Source organism: Nelusetta ayraudi, unplaced genomic scaffold (genome assembly GCF_046127955.1).
Source record: "Nelusetta ayraudi isolate G7.1 ecotype Tasmania unplaced genomic scaffold, CSIRO-AGI_Nayr_v1 ptg000070l, whole genome shotgun sequence".
Lineage (NCBI taxonomy): Eukaryota > Metazoa > Chordata > Actinopteri > Tetraodontiformes > Monacanthidae > Nelusetta > Nelusetta ayraudi.
The window spans coordinates 7,155,085-7,171,854 of NW_027466120.1; the positions used below are offsets into that span (position 1 = coordinate 7,155,085).

At 39.8% G+C, this 16,770-nt stretch overlaps 2 protein-coding genes and 1 long non-coding RNA gene across 18 annotated transcripts in view; 2 read left to right on the top strand and 1 right to left on the bottom strand.

Moving 5' to 3' along the window:
- The window catches only part of LOC142898760 (zona pellucida sperm-binding protein 3 receptor-like), a 20,064-nt gene continuing 3,294 nt past the window's right edge, over positions 1–16,770 (top strand). For 2 of the 14 annotated variants that reach the window (XM_076041942.1, XM_076041943.1), the window contains exons 1-14: positions 1–142; positions 981–1,057; positions 1,158–1,346; positions 1,664–1,763; positions 1,922–1,995; positions 2,093–2,272; positions 2,390–2,569; positions 3,165–3,344; positions 3,968–4,147; positions 4,772–4,951; positions 5,784–5,852; positions 6,570–6,614; positions 7,459–7,522; positions 8,396–8,456. In XM_076041942.1, coding sequence (XP_075898057.1) covers positions 1,000–1,057; positions 1,158–1,346; positions 1,664–1,763; positions 1,922–1,995; positions 2,093–2,272; positions 2,390–2,569; positions 3,165–3,344; positions 3,968–4,147; positions 4,772–4,951; positions 5,784–5,852; positions 6,570–6,614; positions 7,459–7,522; positions 8,396–8,456 — 1,560 coding nt within the window. In that variant the 5' untranslated portion in view covers positions 1–142; positions 981–999. Of the gene's footprint in view, positions 143–980; positions 1,058–1,157; positions 1,347–1,663; positions 1,764–1,921; positions 1,996–2,092; positions 2,273–2,389; positions 2,570–3,164; positions 3,345–3,967; positions 4,148–4,771; positions 4,952–5,783; positions 5,853–6,569; positions 6,615–7,458; positions 9,707–16,770 lie in introns of those variants that run through there. The other 12 variants (XM_076041945.1, XR_012928634.1, XM_076041944.1 and 9 more) reach the window with 12 other exon arrangements.
- The window catches only part of LOC142898763 (uncharacterized), a 22,088-nt gene continuing 16,313 nt past the window's right edge, over positions 10,996–16,770 (bottom strand). Inside the window, exon 8 of the long non-coding RNA XR_012928638.1 lies at positions 10,996–11,006. This is a non-coding gene — a long non-coding RNA (uncharacterized LOC142898763). The remainder of the gene's footprint in view (positions 11,007–16,770) is intronic.
- Positions 12,881–16,770, top strand: part of LOC142898761 (membrane cofactor protein-like) — a 7,184-nt gene continuing 3,294 nt past the window's right edge. For 2 of the 3 annotated variants that reach the window (XM_076041955.1, XM_076041956.1), the window contains exons 1-8: positions 12,881–13,054; positions 14,119–14,220; positions 14,321–14,509; positions 15,222–15,321; positions 15,474–15,547; positions 15,645–15,824; positions 15,947–16,126; positions 16,237–16,413. In XM_076041955.1, the coding sequence (XP_075898070.1) occupies positions 14,163–14,220; positions 14,321–14,509; positions 15,222–15,321; positions 15,474–15,547; positions 15,645–15,824; positions 15,947–16,126; positions 16,237–16,413 (958 nt within the window). In that variant the 5' untranslated portion in view covers positions 12,881–13,054; positions 14,119–14,162. The remainder of the gene's footprint in view (positions 13,055–14,118; positions 14,221–14,320; positions 14,510–15,221; positions 15,322–15,473; positions 15,548–15,644; positions 15,825–15,946; positions 16,127–16,236; positions 16,414–16,770) is intronic. The other variant, XM_076041957.1, reaches the window with a different exon arrangement.

Genomic DNA, 16,770 nt, shown 5'->3' on the forward strand with positions numbered 1-16,770 from the left:
TGACGTCACAACGAGGGCGGGTGAAGTATTTGGACGTTAGGTATTAGCTCGCTCGGGTCAGTTATAAATCAAACCGGATTTTATATTGTCTTTCAGAAAGCCTGTTTCCAACGAAGGCACCAGACACGAGCCCGAGCAACAGGTATGTGATGAAACCGGAAACTGCTTCGCGGCGCTGCGCTAGCTAACCGATTCAGGGCTAACGCGGCCCACACCACCCGATCGTCTGACATTTCCTGAATTGTGCCATTTGGTAATTTTTGACTGCAGTTTAGATCAAATTATAATTGGACACTAATTCTAAATCTCCCCCTTCCCCATCTCCGAAGCATGAACGTCTTCTGCTGATTTGAACTGAAACGAATCTAAATTTAAAGTCGGACAGCGTCATTACTGCGGTAGATTACATTTTAATTCCTCGCTGCCACACATTGGTGCGCTAAGTCAGCTTTTAAGACCTAACATCTATTAACGACTGCCATTGAGGGGGAGAGTGGAAAATGCGTGTTCTTTTTGGCTTTGGCTTCTTTGGCTGCTTTCTTTTTTTGTTTTGTTTTGTTCTTTTTTTATTTATTTATTTATTTTTTACTTCCACCGTTTCCTCTGAGGCCAACTGAGGACACGGGTTATGACGTCAACATAGCGTAACTTGTCTTTACAAAAAAAAAAAAGACTTTACTTTAGTACAGTACATTTCCCATAGACACCCCGACGTCGAACCGTAGACATTGCAAAAATAAATAGATTCCAAATTTACTTCTAACAATAGTTTTTTTATTTTAATCAAGTCTGTATTCGATTTGCCATAATTTAGACTCCATGTCGTAACCTCTTTCAACTACTTTCGGTGGGGAAATGAAATTAATGTTGCCTTCAAAGTCATAAATTCTATGACTACCCTTTAATATAATTACACTGTGATCACCAAATCTGCACTGCCAAAGCTCTTCACCCAGAAACTTGTATATTTTTCCCCACAGGCAGACAGTTCTTCTAACCATGGACATCTCTTACTTCCTTCTCTTGAGCTGTGTCGGACTTTTTACAAGTGCTCAAGGTAAGTGACGCCACGCAATGCACGCTTGCAACATATGAACTTTGAGTGATCACACACACTAACAATGTTTTACTTTCTCTCTACTTTCATCACACTGCAGCTCAGAATTGTTCAAGACCTGTCCTTGGAGAAAACATGGATTTGAGAGGCAACAACATTCTCTTACAGTCCTTTGCAGATGGGGCCAAAGTCAGTCTTTCCTGTAATTTTGGCTATCAAGCTGCACGGGGCAAAACATCCATCACCTGCACTGCAGGCAGCTGGAGTCCTGTGACTCTGATATGCGAGAGTGAGTATCAGCCTTTCCTGTCTGTCTTATAGAGTCCTCCACCCACCACACTTCTTCTTTTTACATGTGAGCAAAAGAAGGTCAAAATTTGGACTGTGAACGAGTAGAATTGAAGATCTATCTATCGATCAAAAATGGTAGGAATTCTAGATGCTGGTCAGCTAACCATTCAGGTACCTGATTTCGCAACATCTGCCCTCATCACATCCTGTTGTAAAACATTCCTTCGAATGTGGGAGTGGCCATCTTGAGTAGTGAGTCATTAACCATGTAGATTAGAAGAGTAACATCTATTCTTTTTTGTTTGTATGTACCAGAGAAGTCCTGCGGCTCTGCGGGAGAAGTGCTTAATGGAGATGTTCAATATCCTACTGGGAATGAGTTTGGGGATAAAGCCATTATCGTTTGCAACACTGGGTTAGTATGGAAATCATTGTTTATGGTGTGGGTTGAATTGTATTTTGCTGTAAATTGTTAGATCCTTCAGTCAGTGTAACCCATTTTATCTTCAAGTAGTGGCACAAAATCTTTCTTCTAAATTTGGCCTGAAGTCTAACTTTACTGTGAATAATCAGTTACAGATTGGTTGGTCAAGGCGAACGCCTCTGTGGAGCCATAGACTGGGAGGGCAGGTTGCCTAGATGTGAAGGTTGGTCTTATCTATTTCTAATTATAAAAAGGCATGACTTGATTTTTAAAGTTTGCATCCATTTTCAAATCTGACAAATGATGATGTTATTTTGCAGTGGTCACATGTGATGCGCCTCCAGCGATTGTGGATGGCACTCAGGACCCAGTCAAAGATGTCTACGAATACAGGGACGTGGTGGAATACTCCTGTAACAGGGGTTTATCATTGATTGGGCCAAGCTCAATTTCGTGCTCTGCTAATGAACAATTTAATTCCTCTCCTCCACAATGCAAAAGTAGGTTTGCCGCCTTTTTAAATCAGATCATTGACGCTACATTGTCCTCCTGCATCCTTTTTCTTTTTTTCTCAAATCATCTTCTTTTGGCTTTTTTTTTTTTTGCCTTGCTTACAGAGGTTGAATGTCCAGACTATGAAATTGTCAATGGTGAATGGGTCGGAGGTTCTCGACCCCCTCATGTATACCAGGCCACAATGACGTTCAAATGCAACAGTGGATTTAAGATCAAAGGTCAGGCCACCATAAAATGTGGCAGCGACAACAGCTGGAGTCCAGAGCTTCCACAGTGTGAAGGTAGGCAACGTGACAGCAGCTGCTTGCATTGGGGCAGGAAGGGATTCAAAGATATAAACAATCAAAGCATGTTTTATCACAATCGAAACATGAGCTGAGAGTCTGTTTTATTTTATTTTTTAATCTACTCAAGCCATTATTACATTTCATGTAATAAAGGCACTGAAGGTCAGAAATGTACAAATTTAGGATAAATCCATTCAAGTGACACAGTTCTAATGACGAGTTTAACTTCTTGATATTAGCTATGAATAGAAGCACATACTAATCTAAAAAAAAAAAACAACTCAAATTTTGAAAGGGCAGCTGGTGCTTTGCATTGGGTCAGTAAGGAATATTAAGGAAAAAACAAAATCAAGACTTAGTGTATTTGTTATCACGGTCAAAAAGACTCACAATTCGAATCTTGACTTATTTTTTGCTCAAGTTATCTAATTTAATAAAGGTCAGAAAATGATCAGTTTAGGATAAATCCATAAATTTGACACAGTTAATTCAAACGAGGACTTGTCAGAGTCCAACTGTATGATACCAGCTCAACAGAGTCACGTACTAATTTGCTCATGTATATCATTTTTATTTTCCCCCTATACAGCCGTGACTTGTGCACGTCCCTCTAACGTGGATCACGGCTCCTTCAGTCCAGACAAAAGCATCTATCAGTATGATGATGTAGTCAAATACAGCTGCGACGCAGGCTTCAAAATGACTGGAACTAACTCACAATCTTGTTCACAAAGTGGGACATTTACATCTGTTTCTCCAACGTGTACCAGTAAGTTTTTCTTCATATTTGCTTTCAATTGTTCCAACTTGATCATTTTTTTTATTGTTATTGTGAAAGATCTCCCAAAATTTGCAAATTAATACTGAAAGCAGGACTTTTTAAACTGCTCCTTTTAAACACTTCTACACTGCACTACTTGTCAGGAATGTGACATTTCCCGGTGAAATAGGCTGATTTTTTTCCACCTGAGTTCACCTATTAAAAAAAAAAAAAAAAAGAAATGGCTGTGACGCAGCCAAACGTGCCAAGACTGAAAACTTTTTCTCTTTGTGGTTTGAGGTTGGTGAAAGCGGCAAGCCGATGAATCATCAAGTCACGGAACTGTGTTGCGTTGTTGCACATCGTAAAAAATTATATGTATGTTGCGAGGCGGCATAACTGGAAAGCTTTGTCTTGAAGCTCCCCCTGACTGTTAACTTGGAGTAGTGCTTGAAGCATCTCTTTTAATAAAGGTGGTGCTGGTCAGAAAATGACCAGTTTAGGATAAATCTATACATTTGGCACAGTTAATTCAAACAAGGACTTGTCAGAGTCCAACTGCATGATACCAACTCTTCACGGAACCTCATACTAATGTACACATGTGTCTAATCTTTATTTTCCCCCTGCAGTGGTGACTTGTGCACGTCCCTCTAACGTGGATCACGGCTCCTTCAGTCCAGACAAAAGCATCTATCAGTATGATGATGTAGTCAAATACAGCTGCGACGCAGGCTTCAAAATGACTGGAAGTGACTCACAATCTTGTTCACAAAGTGGGACATTTACATCTTTTTCTCCAACGTGTACCAGTAAGTTTTTCTTCATATTTGCTTTCAATTGTTCCAACTTGATCATTTTTTTTTATTGTTATTGCAAAAGATCTCCCAAAATTTGCAAATTAATACTGAAAGCAGGACTTTTTAAACTGCTCCTTTTAAACACTTCTACACTGCACTACTTGTCAGGAATGTGACATTTCCCGGTGAAATAGGCTGATTTTTTTCCACCTGAGTTCACCTATTAAAAAAAAAAAAAAAAGAAAATGGCTGTGACGCAGCCAAACGTGTCAAGACTGAAAACTTTTTCTCTTTGTGGTTTGAGGTTGGTGAAAGCGGCAAGCCGATGAATCATCAAGTCACGGAACTGTGTTGCGTTGTTGCACATCGTAAAAAATTATATGTATGTTGCGAGGCGGCATAACTGGAAAGCTTTGTCTTGAAGCTCCCCCTGTCTGTTAACTTGGAGTAGTGCTTGAAGCATCTCTTTTAATAAAGGTGGTGCTGGTCAGAAAATGACCAGTTTAGGATAAATCTATACATTTGGCACAGTTAATTCAAACAAGGACTTGTCAGAGTCCAACTGCATGATACCAACTCTTCACAGAACCTCATACTAATGTACACATGTGTCTAATCTTTATTTTCCCCCTGCAGTGGTGACTTGTGCACGTCCCTCTAACGTGGATCACGGCTCCTTCAGTCCAGACAAAAGCATCTATCAGTATGATGATGTAGTCAAATACAGCTGCGACGCAGGCTATGAAATGACTGGAAGTGACTCACAATCGTGTTCACAAAGTGGGACGTTCACATCTGTTCCTCCAACGTGTACCAGTAAGTTTTTCTTCGTCCTCTTAACATCCTTGTATTCTTTCAAATGAACCATCAAATACAGTACTGAGTGAAATGTATGACATACATTTACAATTTGCCTTTCGCCAAGGCCCATCCCCCATGGTTACTGTTGCTGTGACCAGTGAGCTTCACATTCCACTGGGCCGGGATTTATCAGTGAGCTCAGTGAAGGACATTAGTCAGTTTTTCCCCCCCTTAATTTCAGACACAGTGCTCGTTGCCGAGGCTCACTGTTTGATTCATTTCTTAGTTAAATAATTGCTGATTTCTCTGACATTACAATCGCAGAGTGGCACCGGTTAGAGTGCGTCTGAAGTTTCCCAAAGGATGGCCTTCCAAAGGTTGATCCTAACTGGTCTTTATTTTGATTCAGGGTGTGTAAAGTGTGTGTGGTTCAGCAATAAACAGTTAAAACAAAATCACCAACACACAGAGAGGGCTTCACAACAAAGCGCTTCACAAATTAAAATGCAAGAAATACAGAATCATTACAAATACAGATTAGAAAATACGAACATAGAGAAACACAGTCAATACATAGGGACAATAAAAAGGATACAGCAACACGCTCAATAATATATTATTGCGGGAACGCAAGCCTAACTAAACAAGTGGGTTTTTAACTGCTTCTTAAAAATGTTACAAAAGGAAACACAAATAAATTCAAGCTGTTGACACAAAGTGGACTTCAAAGTGGAGCGGACAACCCGACACACCTGCACTGCTCCCAGAACAGTACTTGCAAAAGTCTAAGTCCTGTGTAATATAGTTGCAGTTGTAATATTTGCACCTTTTTCTGTTTAATTTTCAGGTAAAACAACCACAGGTAGGCCCACGACTACCACTACCACCATTAATGTGGCTCCACCAAAAAATGAAGGTATAGTGCAGATGCATGCCAATCAAACTGCAGGAATATTATTTGCATGAGATGATTCAGTTATGACCGTTTCTTTGCAAAGGCTGTTCTAAAGAATCAAGCTATCAAACACATAATTGACCTTTGTGGTTCTGTCACTAACTGGATTAACATGGAGCCAACTGTTCCAATTACAGTGGGTTTATATTTCAGACCAAATCATGAAGTTCATTCAGTCCCAGATGGGAAACATTTTCCTTTTCCCAAACTGATCAAAAGTGAAATTCGGTCACGTCAACGGTGTCGTGTGGTCGCATTCTTTCCGCACATGCACTTGACGTATACGCATAGCGACGTTTCTTCACACTTGCAAACGTGTCAGTTTCCAAGCAGAACAGCAAGCTGCACTGAATTTTTTTATTGTTATTATTATTATTATTATTATTGGAAAGCTCAAAGACTAGAACAGTGACAACAACTGTGCTGAGCAGGCGACGCATCTCCATCTTTGAGTCGCGTGATGTTTTGATTGATCTGTCACATGTCAAACCGTTGACATGAAATCTTCCTTCAGAACTTTTTGAATCAGAATGGAAAAAAAGTCTGCGTGCAAATGTGGCTGTCAGGCCTGGTGGAGGGAGGGCACTGCCATTTCACATTTGTGTTGCTTGAAATGAAATCAGGTGAGCTTGTTTGTAGAATAAAGACCACTAATTCTGTGTCCTTATTGTGTTGCAGAGAACAGTGGCAACCATGTGAAAATCATTGTTGGCATGTTTGTGGGTAAGTTCTAATATTGTCCTTCCTGGGTTTAACCAAACAAGATGACGTATGATTTACACAGAAAAGTATTTTGGAATTGTCAAGTGTTGATGATGGTGTTTTAGGCCCTTTGAAGTTTGGCAAAATAGAAACTGTTAAGCTTTTTAACTTTCACCTTTTCAAAATGTAAAATGTGATGGGATTAAGACTTTCACTTCATCATAGACGCCATGTCTTGTTCAAAGTCAAATATTTCAAACGGTTCTCAAAATTCAGGTGGGGCCAGGTTGCAGCTATGGCAGTCAGAGAGTGAAGTGGTTTTGTGTGTGTGAATGCGTAGGTGTTATTTCATTCCTTCTATCCGCAATCTGTGCCTCAGCATCACAGGGAAGTAGCATCAGGAGCAAACGGACGATTGTTTTGTCCCTTTTTTCACAAAGTAGTGACCGTTTAAGCAACAGGCTTAAACTGCTGACTTCTATCGAATTCAGTAGGATTCCCACAAAGCGTTTTTGTTGTGAATTGTATTGTCCATAGTATCTGATCATATAGGGCTGGGTATAAGAGGATTCCTGTGGTGCTGCTACCGACGTTTAGTGTGTGTGTGTGTGTGTGTGTGTGTGTGTGTGTGTGTGTGTGTGTGTGTGTGTGTGTGTGTGTGTGTGTGTGTGTGTGTGTGTGTGTGTGTGTGTGTGTGTGTGTGTGTGTGTGTGTGTGTGTGTGTCACACAAGTATGTGGAAAACATTAAACAGAGAACATGGCAATGTGATTACACACATTTACCATTAAACCATTGTTTTCTCTCTCTCTCTCTTTTTTTATTTTTATTTATTTTTTTTTTGTTAAACACCCTCCCACAAATAGGTCTCCTAGTCATACTTGTGATCTGTTTTTGTGGATACTGCTACCTAAAAAAGACAAAGAGCAGGTGAAACGTTCCTGATTACCTACTCCCACTAACCCCTTTCAGTGGCTTTAATCCCTGATTAATTTGTCAGCGCTTGATCTCGACTCCTCCAACGCATTGTCGTGAGCCTGTTGTGTACACTGTGGTTTTCTGTCCATCAAGGGCTGCATGCTGGAGCTCCACTCCAGGGCCGGTTTTGCTGTTTGCGACAAGCATTGTGAAACTGTTCCGCTTTCTGCACTAACCACGCCCATTGCAAATGTCTGACAAGTCGCACAATAGTTGTCAAACACCGCACGAGAAAATGAGAAAAGTGACGGCCAGATGTTGTGTCAGGGACAAGGGGTGAGACCATAATGACGTCTGTCATTCTGTCCCGTGGCAGAGAGGGACAAACTTTTGTTCTTTCTGAGTATATTGCAGCTCCAACCTCGGAAAGAAGAAATGTGTTTTTTTGGATGATGGACCACTGCTACACTGTAGCAGGCTTAAGTCTCATATTGTTTTGTCTTTCCAAGCTGTAGTGCAGCGTGTGGATGTTGCGGGCCACATCTTTATTACATTTTGAAATGAACTAATTAAGTAAAAAAAATACAAGTGTTGGATGCCCAGACTACCAGATGTTAAGATCACACAGCTATTGGAAGTTTTTTTTTTTTTTTTTCCAATTGGAGTGAACCATCTCACACGACACCAGTGACAGTCGCGCATGCTGCAGCAGTCATTTTCATTGGGCATATTTGGAGGCTTTGTGTTCTAAGTTAATGTGTGGCTGTAGTCCTGTGGGGTTTTGTTTTGTTTTTGTTTTTGTATCGCTTTCCTTTCCTTAACCTCTCCTTTGCTGCATGGTCTTGTGCTCGTGAGCTATAATACTGAGTCACTGTTGGCTTACAGCTCTGTGAATCAACGTGACGGTGAAAAGGTCACAGATGATGAAGTTGGACATATCCTCTGGGTAAGAGGAAAACAACTGCCAATCACTTATTCTAGATGTTTACACTAAAGCATCCCATAATCGTGGGAGGAGGGAGAAGCTGTCAATGAATTACACATGCTTCCCCTGTCCTTTACAGGAAAGGAAGAATGACGCAGGCGTAAAGGAGTGATGTGAAGACATAACTTTGTAGGCATGTGTCGATAGCAGCTGAAGTAACATTTATGATGTTTGCAGCCTTTATGTTTGCTTTTTCAAAAGCCATCGTGCCAATAGATCCCTCCAAATCCCACATCTTGGACCTTCCTTTAAACTCTTAGAAAAAAGAACCCTTTTGTCTTCCTCACAGGACTTCCTTTCAATTTTATTCTTAGTTCATCATTTTTACTCTCTGCTTCTTTTGTTTCCACTGTAGCACCCATCGGAGTCCTGATATTCCAAAGTTACTGGCTATGAAACTGATGGCTTGACCAGAGGAGTGTAAACTTTTGCTGTACACGTGGAAAGCAGGAATCCAGCAAGAAGAGAAAAAAAAAAAGTCTAAATTCTGATGACCACTTAGAACCCTCCCCACTTCAGTTTTGCCGCTTCTATTTTTATTCTGAACATTTGCAATAATTGCATTTCCATATATTCTGCAAGTCATGATGGACACATCTCAATATTCAGAGGGGGGACTTAACGATTTCTTTTTGAGAAAAATAAAATAAAATTGCACTGCTTGACACAGCACAGCTTGACTAGTGAAGGTAGAGCAGGCTTGCTGTTCAATAAAATCAGTAAAGGACCGCTTATATATTCAGCTAATACAGAATGGCTCCAAGAGCAACAATACGGCTTCTTTACTTCCAAACATTCACTTTTCATATTTGGAAAGACTAAAGTGGGATCTGTAAAACAGTCCCCAGCATAGTGCCTGATTAAGGGCTTGGTCCATTGAAGTGTGCCTTGATGCAAAGGATCTGTGGTTCGAACAAATTCTTTTGACATATACCAAAGCTATATGCACCTTTTGAAAAAAGAAAAAAAAAATCTTATTTTTATTTTATATTTTTAAATTTGTTAATGTTGGTGTTGTAGAGCAACAGTTACCCGACAGAGGAGAGTTATTATGAGTATTAGGACAAAGGGTTTTGTGTCCGTTGTCGCATAAAGATGTAAAAGTGAAGGTTTTGCACTGTATTGGCTTTTATTTATTGTGGAGAAAAAAAATCTGAAATCATCGAAACATCAGTTTATTTCTATAATAAAAACAAGAAAAAGACGAGGAAGTTGGGCTAGTTTTTTTTTGTTTTTGTTTTTTTTCATTTCATGTTCTGCTCTTCTTGTGCCAAAGTAGCAAAGCATGTACACAAGTTTTGCCAATTGAAATGCTACTGCTGCACTTATTTACTTGGGGGTTATTCCAGGTTGGAGATTAAACAAATTCCGAGTGTAATCACGAAACTCTTGATTTTACTGAACCTGAGCAGGGTGAAACAGCCTTTTCTAGATTCAGATTAGTTCAATCAACTCTTGCGTATGTTTACCTCACAAAGTCCACATTAACGGAACGCCGAAACTACGGAGTCGCCATTGCAATTGTCAATAAAGACGGTCCGCTCACACAGTGAATTTGCCCATATTGTTAGAAGGATACTCTAAAAGGAGAAAAGTATCATGGGAGAAAATTGCAGATGAGTAAATGCGCAACTTTGAATGTTATACACCAGTAATTACATGTGTACTTTGGTGAAAACGATTCGAATCGTGCAGAACACAAAACTCAAAATTCAACGGGTGAAAATAACTTTCGGAAGCAGCCTAAAATAAAATAAGAAGAGACTCAAAACTACTATTAACTACTACTATGTAATTCTGCTGAGAAGATTCGGGATTGATCAAGATCAAGAGTTGTGCATTTCAAAGAAGTTGTAATCTGTGAATGAATTAATTTCACTGTGAAGTACACTGAGGTTTTTGGCTATAAATTGTCAGTAAATAACTGGCTACTAGTTGCATTATTATTATTACAGTAGTTTTACTGTCAAAATTTCACAGTAAATTTTTAATAAAACTACAACTATATACTATGCTAGATAGTTAATTTCACAGGTGTTATGCCATGAAATTACTATAGCAATATGTAGTTGTAGAGTCACATTACTTAACTGTTAATAAATGACAGTCATTGCCTGTATACTTGCACTTTTATTGTAAAAAAAAATTAAAAAAAAATGCAACTTTAAATAATACTGTATGATATTATTGAGTCTTGGAGTCTGTATCACTTAATACCAAAGAAGCACCTGTAAAAACAAAGCAAAGACGACAACTTTTAGTGTCACATTGATTTACATATTGCATTATTTATACAGGGCACATAGAGGTTCCCTTTTCCCTTTAAGTACAGTCTATAAAGCCACAGAAAGAAGGCAGTACTGAAAGATATCAAGATTGATACAAGCAAACAAATTTAGTGAGTAGAACTCGACATTAATATGTAAGCATTGAAAAAAAAAAACACTCTATGTATGTTTGCTTAAATTAAGCAAACATACATATCATCAATCCGTTCACTTGAAAAAGAGTCTAACGGGTGGATGTGGTGAAAGTGGTGCCACCTATTATTAGCAATACAGTTGAAGACCTTTGGATAACTCCAGAGGGCCAAGTCAGGACACTGCAAATTGAAGTTGAGTGACCACAGCTTTGCTGGAACTGTTGGGCGGTGGTCCTCCATTGCACAGCACCCGAGCTAGGCTTCATTATGTCACCTGAAATGATATTGTAAAGAAGTGGAATGCTTAATGAACAACGAAATACATCTCAGTACAGCACACCACATTGATAGTGATAATTGGGAGTATTACTCTGCAGCTTTGAGCTGAACAAATTCAAAAACAGTCTCAGACATATTCTTATACATACCAAATTACAGCGGAAAATTGCTACATTAAGCAGTGGGATAGGGGTGGGGCTTGGAACAATAACCTAGTTATAAAACCTTTAGAAACGTTTACGCTTGACCTTTAATACCTAAAAGAGTGGGCTCATGGTCTAAGCCAAGGGCTGGGCAAAATCTTTGACAGGTGAGCCACAATGGGTTCTAAAATTTGACAGAGGGGGCCAGAGCAGGAGCAGATGGATGGAGTGTTTTGGTGTCCCACCTCATAGGAGGGAAGAATAAAATCATGGGATATGTGAAGAATGTGCATTTATGTCATTTGAAAATGAACAAAAGCGGTACAACATGTGTATGGATGGTATGTTTTTGACATCCTCTTTGGAAATTAAACAAATTAATCATATTTTTTCTAGTACTAACAGTTACTGATATTTAAAAGTAATTTAGATTAGATTAGATTTAACTTTATTGATCCAAAATTGGGAAACTACACTGTTGCAGCAGTCAAAAAAACAATACAAAAAGAATAGAATAGAATAGAAGCCTTTATTAATCCCACAATGGGGAAATTTTCATAATTACAGCAATAGCACAGTAGAAAAGAATGGAGATTATATTTATTACAAAGAAATTAAACAAAATATTTATAGACTAAGAAGGGAAGCAAAAGAAGCGAGTTACAGCAGCACTCTCTTTAATTTAGAGTTATGTTATTCTTCAGGATATCATCACCACTGTGGCAGAAAATGTGAGAATGCAGGGAAACTGAAAGATTATTACGATTTATTAATAAGTTTGACGGGTCAGATTTAAAATCTTAACGGGCAATTTCTTTGAGTATACCTATAAAGTGATATGTGCTGCATTTGTCACATACATGTCACATAATTAACTTTAATTTTTGGGTTTGTACACTATATGGTTACTTGTACTGCTTTTCTGGGTTTTTTTTCTGACACATTTCCGTTTTCTAAATAAAAAAAGAGGAATATTGATAATAAAAATGAGGCACTTGTTTAGTCAGCAGGAAATGTGTGGCTTCCGCCTTTTGATTCTGGGCTTGGGCGGGGTTTGTTAGGCTACACAGTTGGAATGCTGTTCTTCTGACTAAAACCGAACAATGAAACAGAAGCTGATTGAGTGTTGCCGTGACCCACCTCATAGGAGTAAAAAAAATCATGGGATTTTATGTGGAAAACGTGCTTTGATGTCAATTGCAAATTATCAAAAGCAAGTTACAACAAAATGGCTCTCTTTAATGCCCAAAAGAGAGATATTTTGTTGGGTCACGGTATTTAGCTCTTTGTTGAAATGACTCTTAAAACACAGATGGGTGAAAACCCGCTATTTTATGATGTACTTACTATTACTATAATTTCTTCAAATTCGGCGGGCCGGATTAAAGCTTTTAACGGGCCGCATATGGCCCCCAGGCCATAGTTGGCCCACGTTTGACCTAAAATAATCGATATCACCGATACCACACAGCCTGGAGCGACTGACGTCGTGCTGTGATTCCTGCGAATTAACAATGCAGTTACAACAGGGCGTCGTCGGTTGGCCGCCGTGACCACCTCTTCCGGTAGTTGAGATCACGACGTCATAACGGGCGCGCCGAAGCCTGCGTATTTACTAAAAATAAATGAGCCAACTGGGGTCCGCTGGAAACCCACCCGAGCCTCTCTGACACCCAGTCCCCAGCCGAGACACCCGAGCAGCGGTTCAACAGCAGGTACGTGATGAAAAGTGAAAGTCTTTAGTGCTGTTATGCTAGGAGCTAACTGGTCCACAGCTAACGAGGCCTACACCGTTAGTCAGTTTGCTGAACATTTTATGACCACGGTTTAGATGACAGCACAGATTAGACACTACGTCCGAAACCGTGACCCCGAACCATAAAGGTCTCCCGGCGAGTTTCATTTTTGAATCCTTCACAGCTACAGCGTGGTACGGCTAAATCCGTTTTGAAGGCCTGATGTCTGATTAGTCAGAGAAAATGCGTTTTCGTTTGCCGTCGTCGTCGTTGTTGTTTAGGGCGGGGGGTTAACAACCCGTTAAACCAATGTTATCGTAACGTTCACCGTTTGGGTTTGCCCATACGTTGGTTCCGTTTCCCTTGAGGTCATTTTAGGACACTGTATACACGGTTCAGCCCAGTCTATTGTTGCAGTCAAGACCGCACCACCCGAGACTACATTATCAAGACTAGAGAGCACCGACAAGACCAGAAAGAAAAATATATATTTAATATAACAACTAAACAGAGAAACTTACCAGTAGTAAGTTTGTTTCTCAATCGAACAGCAACATCTCTTTTCAGCAAGGTATCTTTTAATAATTTTCTTGAACATTTGCTGCTTTGCCAGCTATTTTGAACCATTTTCAATAAAAATAAAATAATAATAATTGTGTCACTCCGGGTGTCACAAACAGAGCGTGAAACGGCAGCAGCTGGATTCTTTGCCGTTCTTATCTGTCATTACAGTGTTGGCTGAGTCTCGACTGGTCTTGATCAAAAATCAAGAGCCCACCCAGTCCAAGAGCGAGTAAAAATGCCTCTGAGACGAGACCAAGACCCTTAAAAAGTGGTCTGGAGACCAGACCAACCTCGAGTGCTGCAACACTAGTCCAGTCTACCCTTTAAAATAGCTTTGCAACTGTGGAATAGGAATGGATGTAGTATGGATCTATCATATTCTCATATTCCTTGTTGCTTTACATGACTTCCTTTTACTTCACCTCGCTTATACTTTGATCACCAGTCCTGCACTGATATTTCTCCGTCTTCTTCTTTAGCACAGAAACGTGTAAGCCTCCTACAGACACGCCCAGATCTCACCATGGACATCTCTTACTTCCTTTTCTTGAGCTGCATAGGGCTCTTTACAATTGCTCAAGGTGAGTGAGGCCACGCACGGATGCTTGCAACATGAATTTTTGAGTGATCATACCCACTAACAACGTTTATATATTTCTCTCGACTTGTATCACGGTGCAGCTCAGCAATGTTCAAGACCTGTCCTAGGGGAAAACATGGATTTGAAAGACAAAGACATTATCTCGCAGTCCTTTGTAGATGGGACCAAAGTCCGTCTTTCCTGTAATATTGGCTACGAAGCTGCAGCGGGCAAAATATCCATCACCTGCACTGCAGGCAGCTGGAGTCCTGTGACTCTGATATGTGAGAGTGAGTATCAGCCTTTCCTGTCTGTCTCAGACTCAGAGTTTATATAGTTTCTATAGAGTTTGTATAGTTTCCTCCACCCACCACACTTCTTCCTTCTGCAAATAATACTAGAGACGCAATGAGCTATATCAGTACAATCATTAACGTCAACAAACGAGCACATTTTCAGTGGAAAATGGAAAGAAGTTGGGAAACATTCCTTCCAGTGTGGGAGCAACCGCTTTGAGTAGTTGGCCATAAAAGGTGTCGTTTAGAATCTTGAACCCGTGGTCTCGTTACATCGATAGTGTCGCCAGACTACTCATGTCAATGTGTGTTTTACTAAAATAATGTGAGACATAAAACTATCCTTGTATCACATTGCATTCTGAGGGACCAGTGTCTCAGTTGGCTGGACGCCTCGGTTGTGGCGAACTGATATTACCTACACTAAAAATGTTACCTACCTTAAAGTGAATTGCAATAGAAAACATTTACATCAACAGAGTAGCGTTGTAATTAGTTTTCTCAGTTGTACTGTGAAGTGGGTAGCAGCAACTGCTGACTTGTTGTAGCCTTGCACCAGCAAACTCTGCTAAACTAGAGGACTTTATAAAATGTGTTGTGCTGAACCATCCCTTCAACCACGTAGGTTCATTTTAGGAGAGTTTTGGATTTACGAGATAATATAATAATAATAATTTCAAAAAAAAAAAAAACTTTTTTTTTTCAGGAAAGTCCTGCGGCTCTGCAGGAGAAGTGCTTAATGGAGATGTTCAATATCCTACTGGGAATCAGTTTGGGGATAAAGCCATTATCGTTTGCAACACTGGGTTAGTATGGAAATCATTGTTTATGGTGTGGGTTGATTTGTATTTTGCTGTAAATTGTTAGATCCTTCAGTCAGTGTAACCCATTTTATCTTTAAGTAGTGGCATAAAATCTTTCTTCTAAATTTTGTCCATATTTTACTGTGAATAATCAGTTACAGATTGGTTGGTAAAGGCGAACGCCTCTGTGGAGACGGAGACTGGGAGGGCAGGTTGCCTAAATGTGAAGGTTGGTCTTGTCTATTTCTAATTATAAAAAGGCATGACTTGATTTTTAAAGTTTGCATCCATTTTCAAATCTGACAAATGATGATGTTATTTTGCAGTGGTCACATGTGATGCGCCTCCAGCGATTGTGGATGGCACTCAGGACCCAGTCAAAGATGTCTACGAATACAGGGACGTGGTGGAATACTCCTGTAACAGGGGTTTATCATTGATTGGGCCAAGCTCAATTTCGTGCTCTGCTAATGAACAATTTAATTCCTCTCCTCCACAATGCAAAAGTAGGTTTGCCGCCTTTTTAAATCAGATCATTGACGCTACAGTGTCCTCCTGCATCCTTTTTCTTTTTTTCTCAAATCATCTTCTTTTGGCTTTTTTTTTTTTTTTTTTGCCTTGCTTACAGAGGTTGAATGTCCAGACTATGAAATTGTCAATGGTGAATGGGTCGGAGGTTCTCGACCCCCTCATGTATACCAGGCCACAATGACGTTCAAATGCAACAGTGGATTTAAGATCAAAGGTCAGGCCACCATAAAATGTGGCAGCGACAACAGCTGGAGTCCAGAGCTTCCACAGTGTGAAGGTAGGCAACGTGACAGCAGCTGCTTACAAATGACTTCATGGTATTATTTCTCGGTAAAATCTCGTACTAATCTGTACATGTGTGTAATTTTTATTTCCCCCCCTGCACAGCTGTGACTTGTCCACCGCCTTCTAACGTGGATCATGGCTCCTTCAGTCCAGACAAAACCATCTATCAGTTCAAAGAGGAGGTCAAGTACAGCTGTGATGAAGGCTACAAAATGACTGGAAGTGACTCACAATCATGTTCACAAAGTGGGACATTTACGTCTGCTCCAACGTGTGCCAGTAAGTTTTTCTTTGTCTTTTTAAGCATCCTTTGCAGTGATATCTTCCACACATCAGCCACCTTTTTAAAATGTTTCTTCTGCAAATTTGTTGTTGTTGTTGTTTTTTTTTATACTTCCATCATTTTTTACCACAACTGCTAGTATATCTACTCCTCCAAATAAAGTAATGTATAGTACATGAGCTGGTTCAGTTGTGAGTTCTTTGTGACGCCTGTGCAGAGCACATCATTGATGTTATGTCTGAGGCCTCATTATTGAAATCCACTGCCACGTAACAGCTTTTGCTTTTTACGTAAAAGCAGGTGAGCCTCTTTTTTTTTTTTTTTTGTAAGATAAAAGACCACTAATTCTGTGT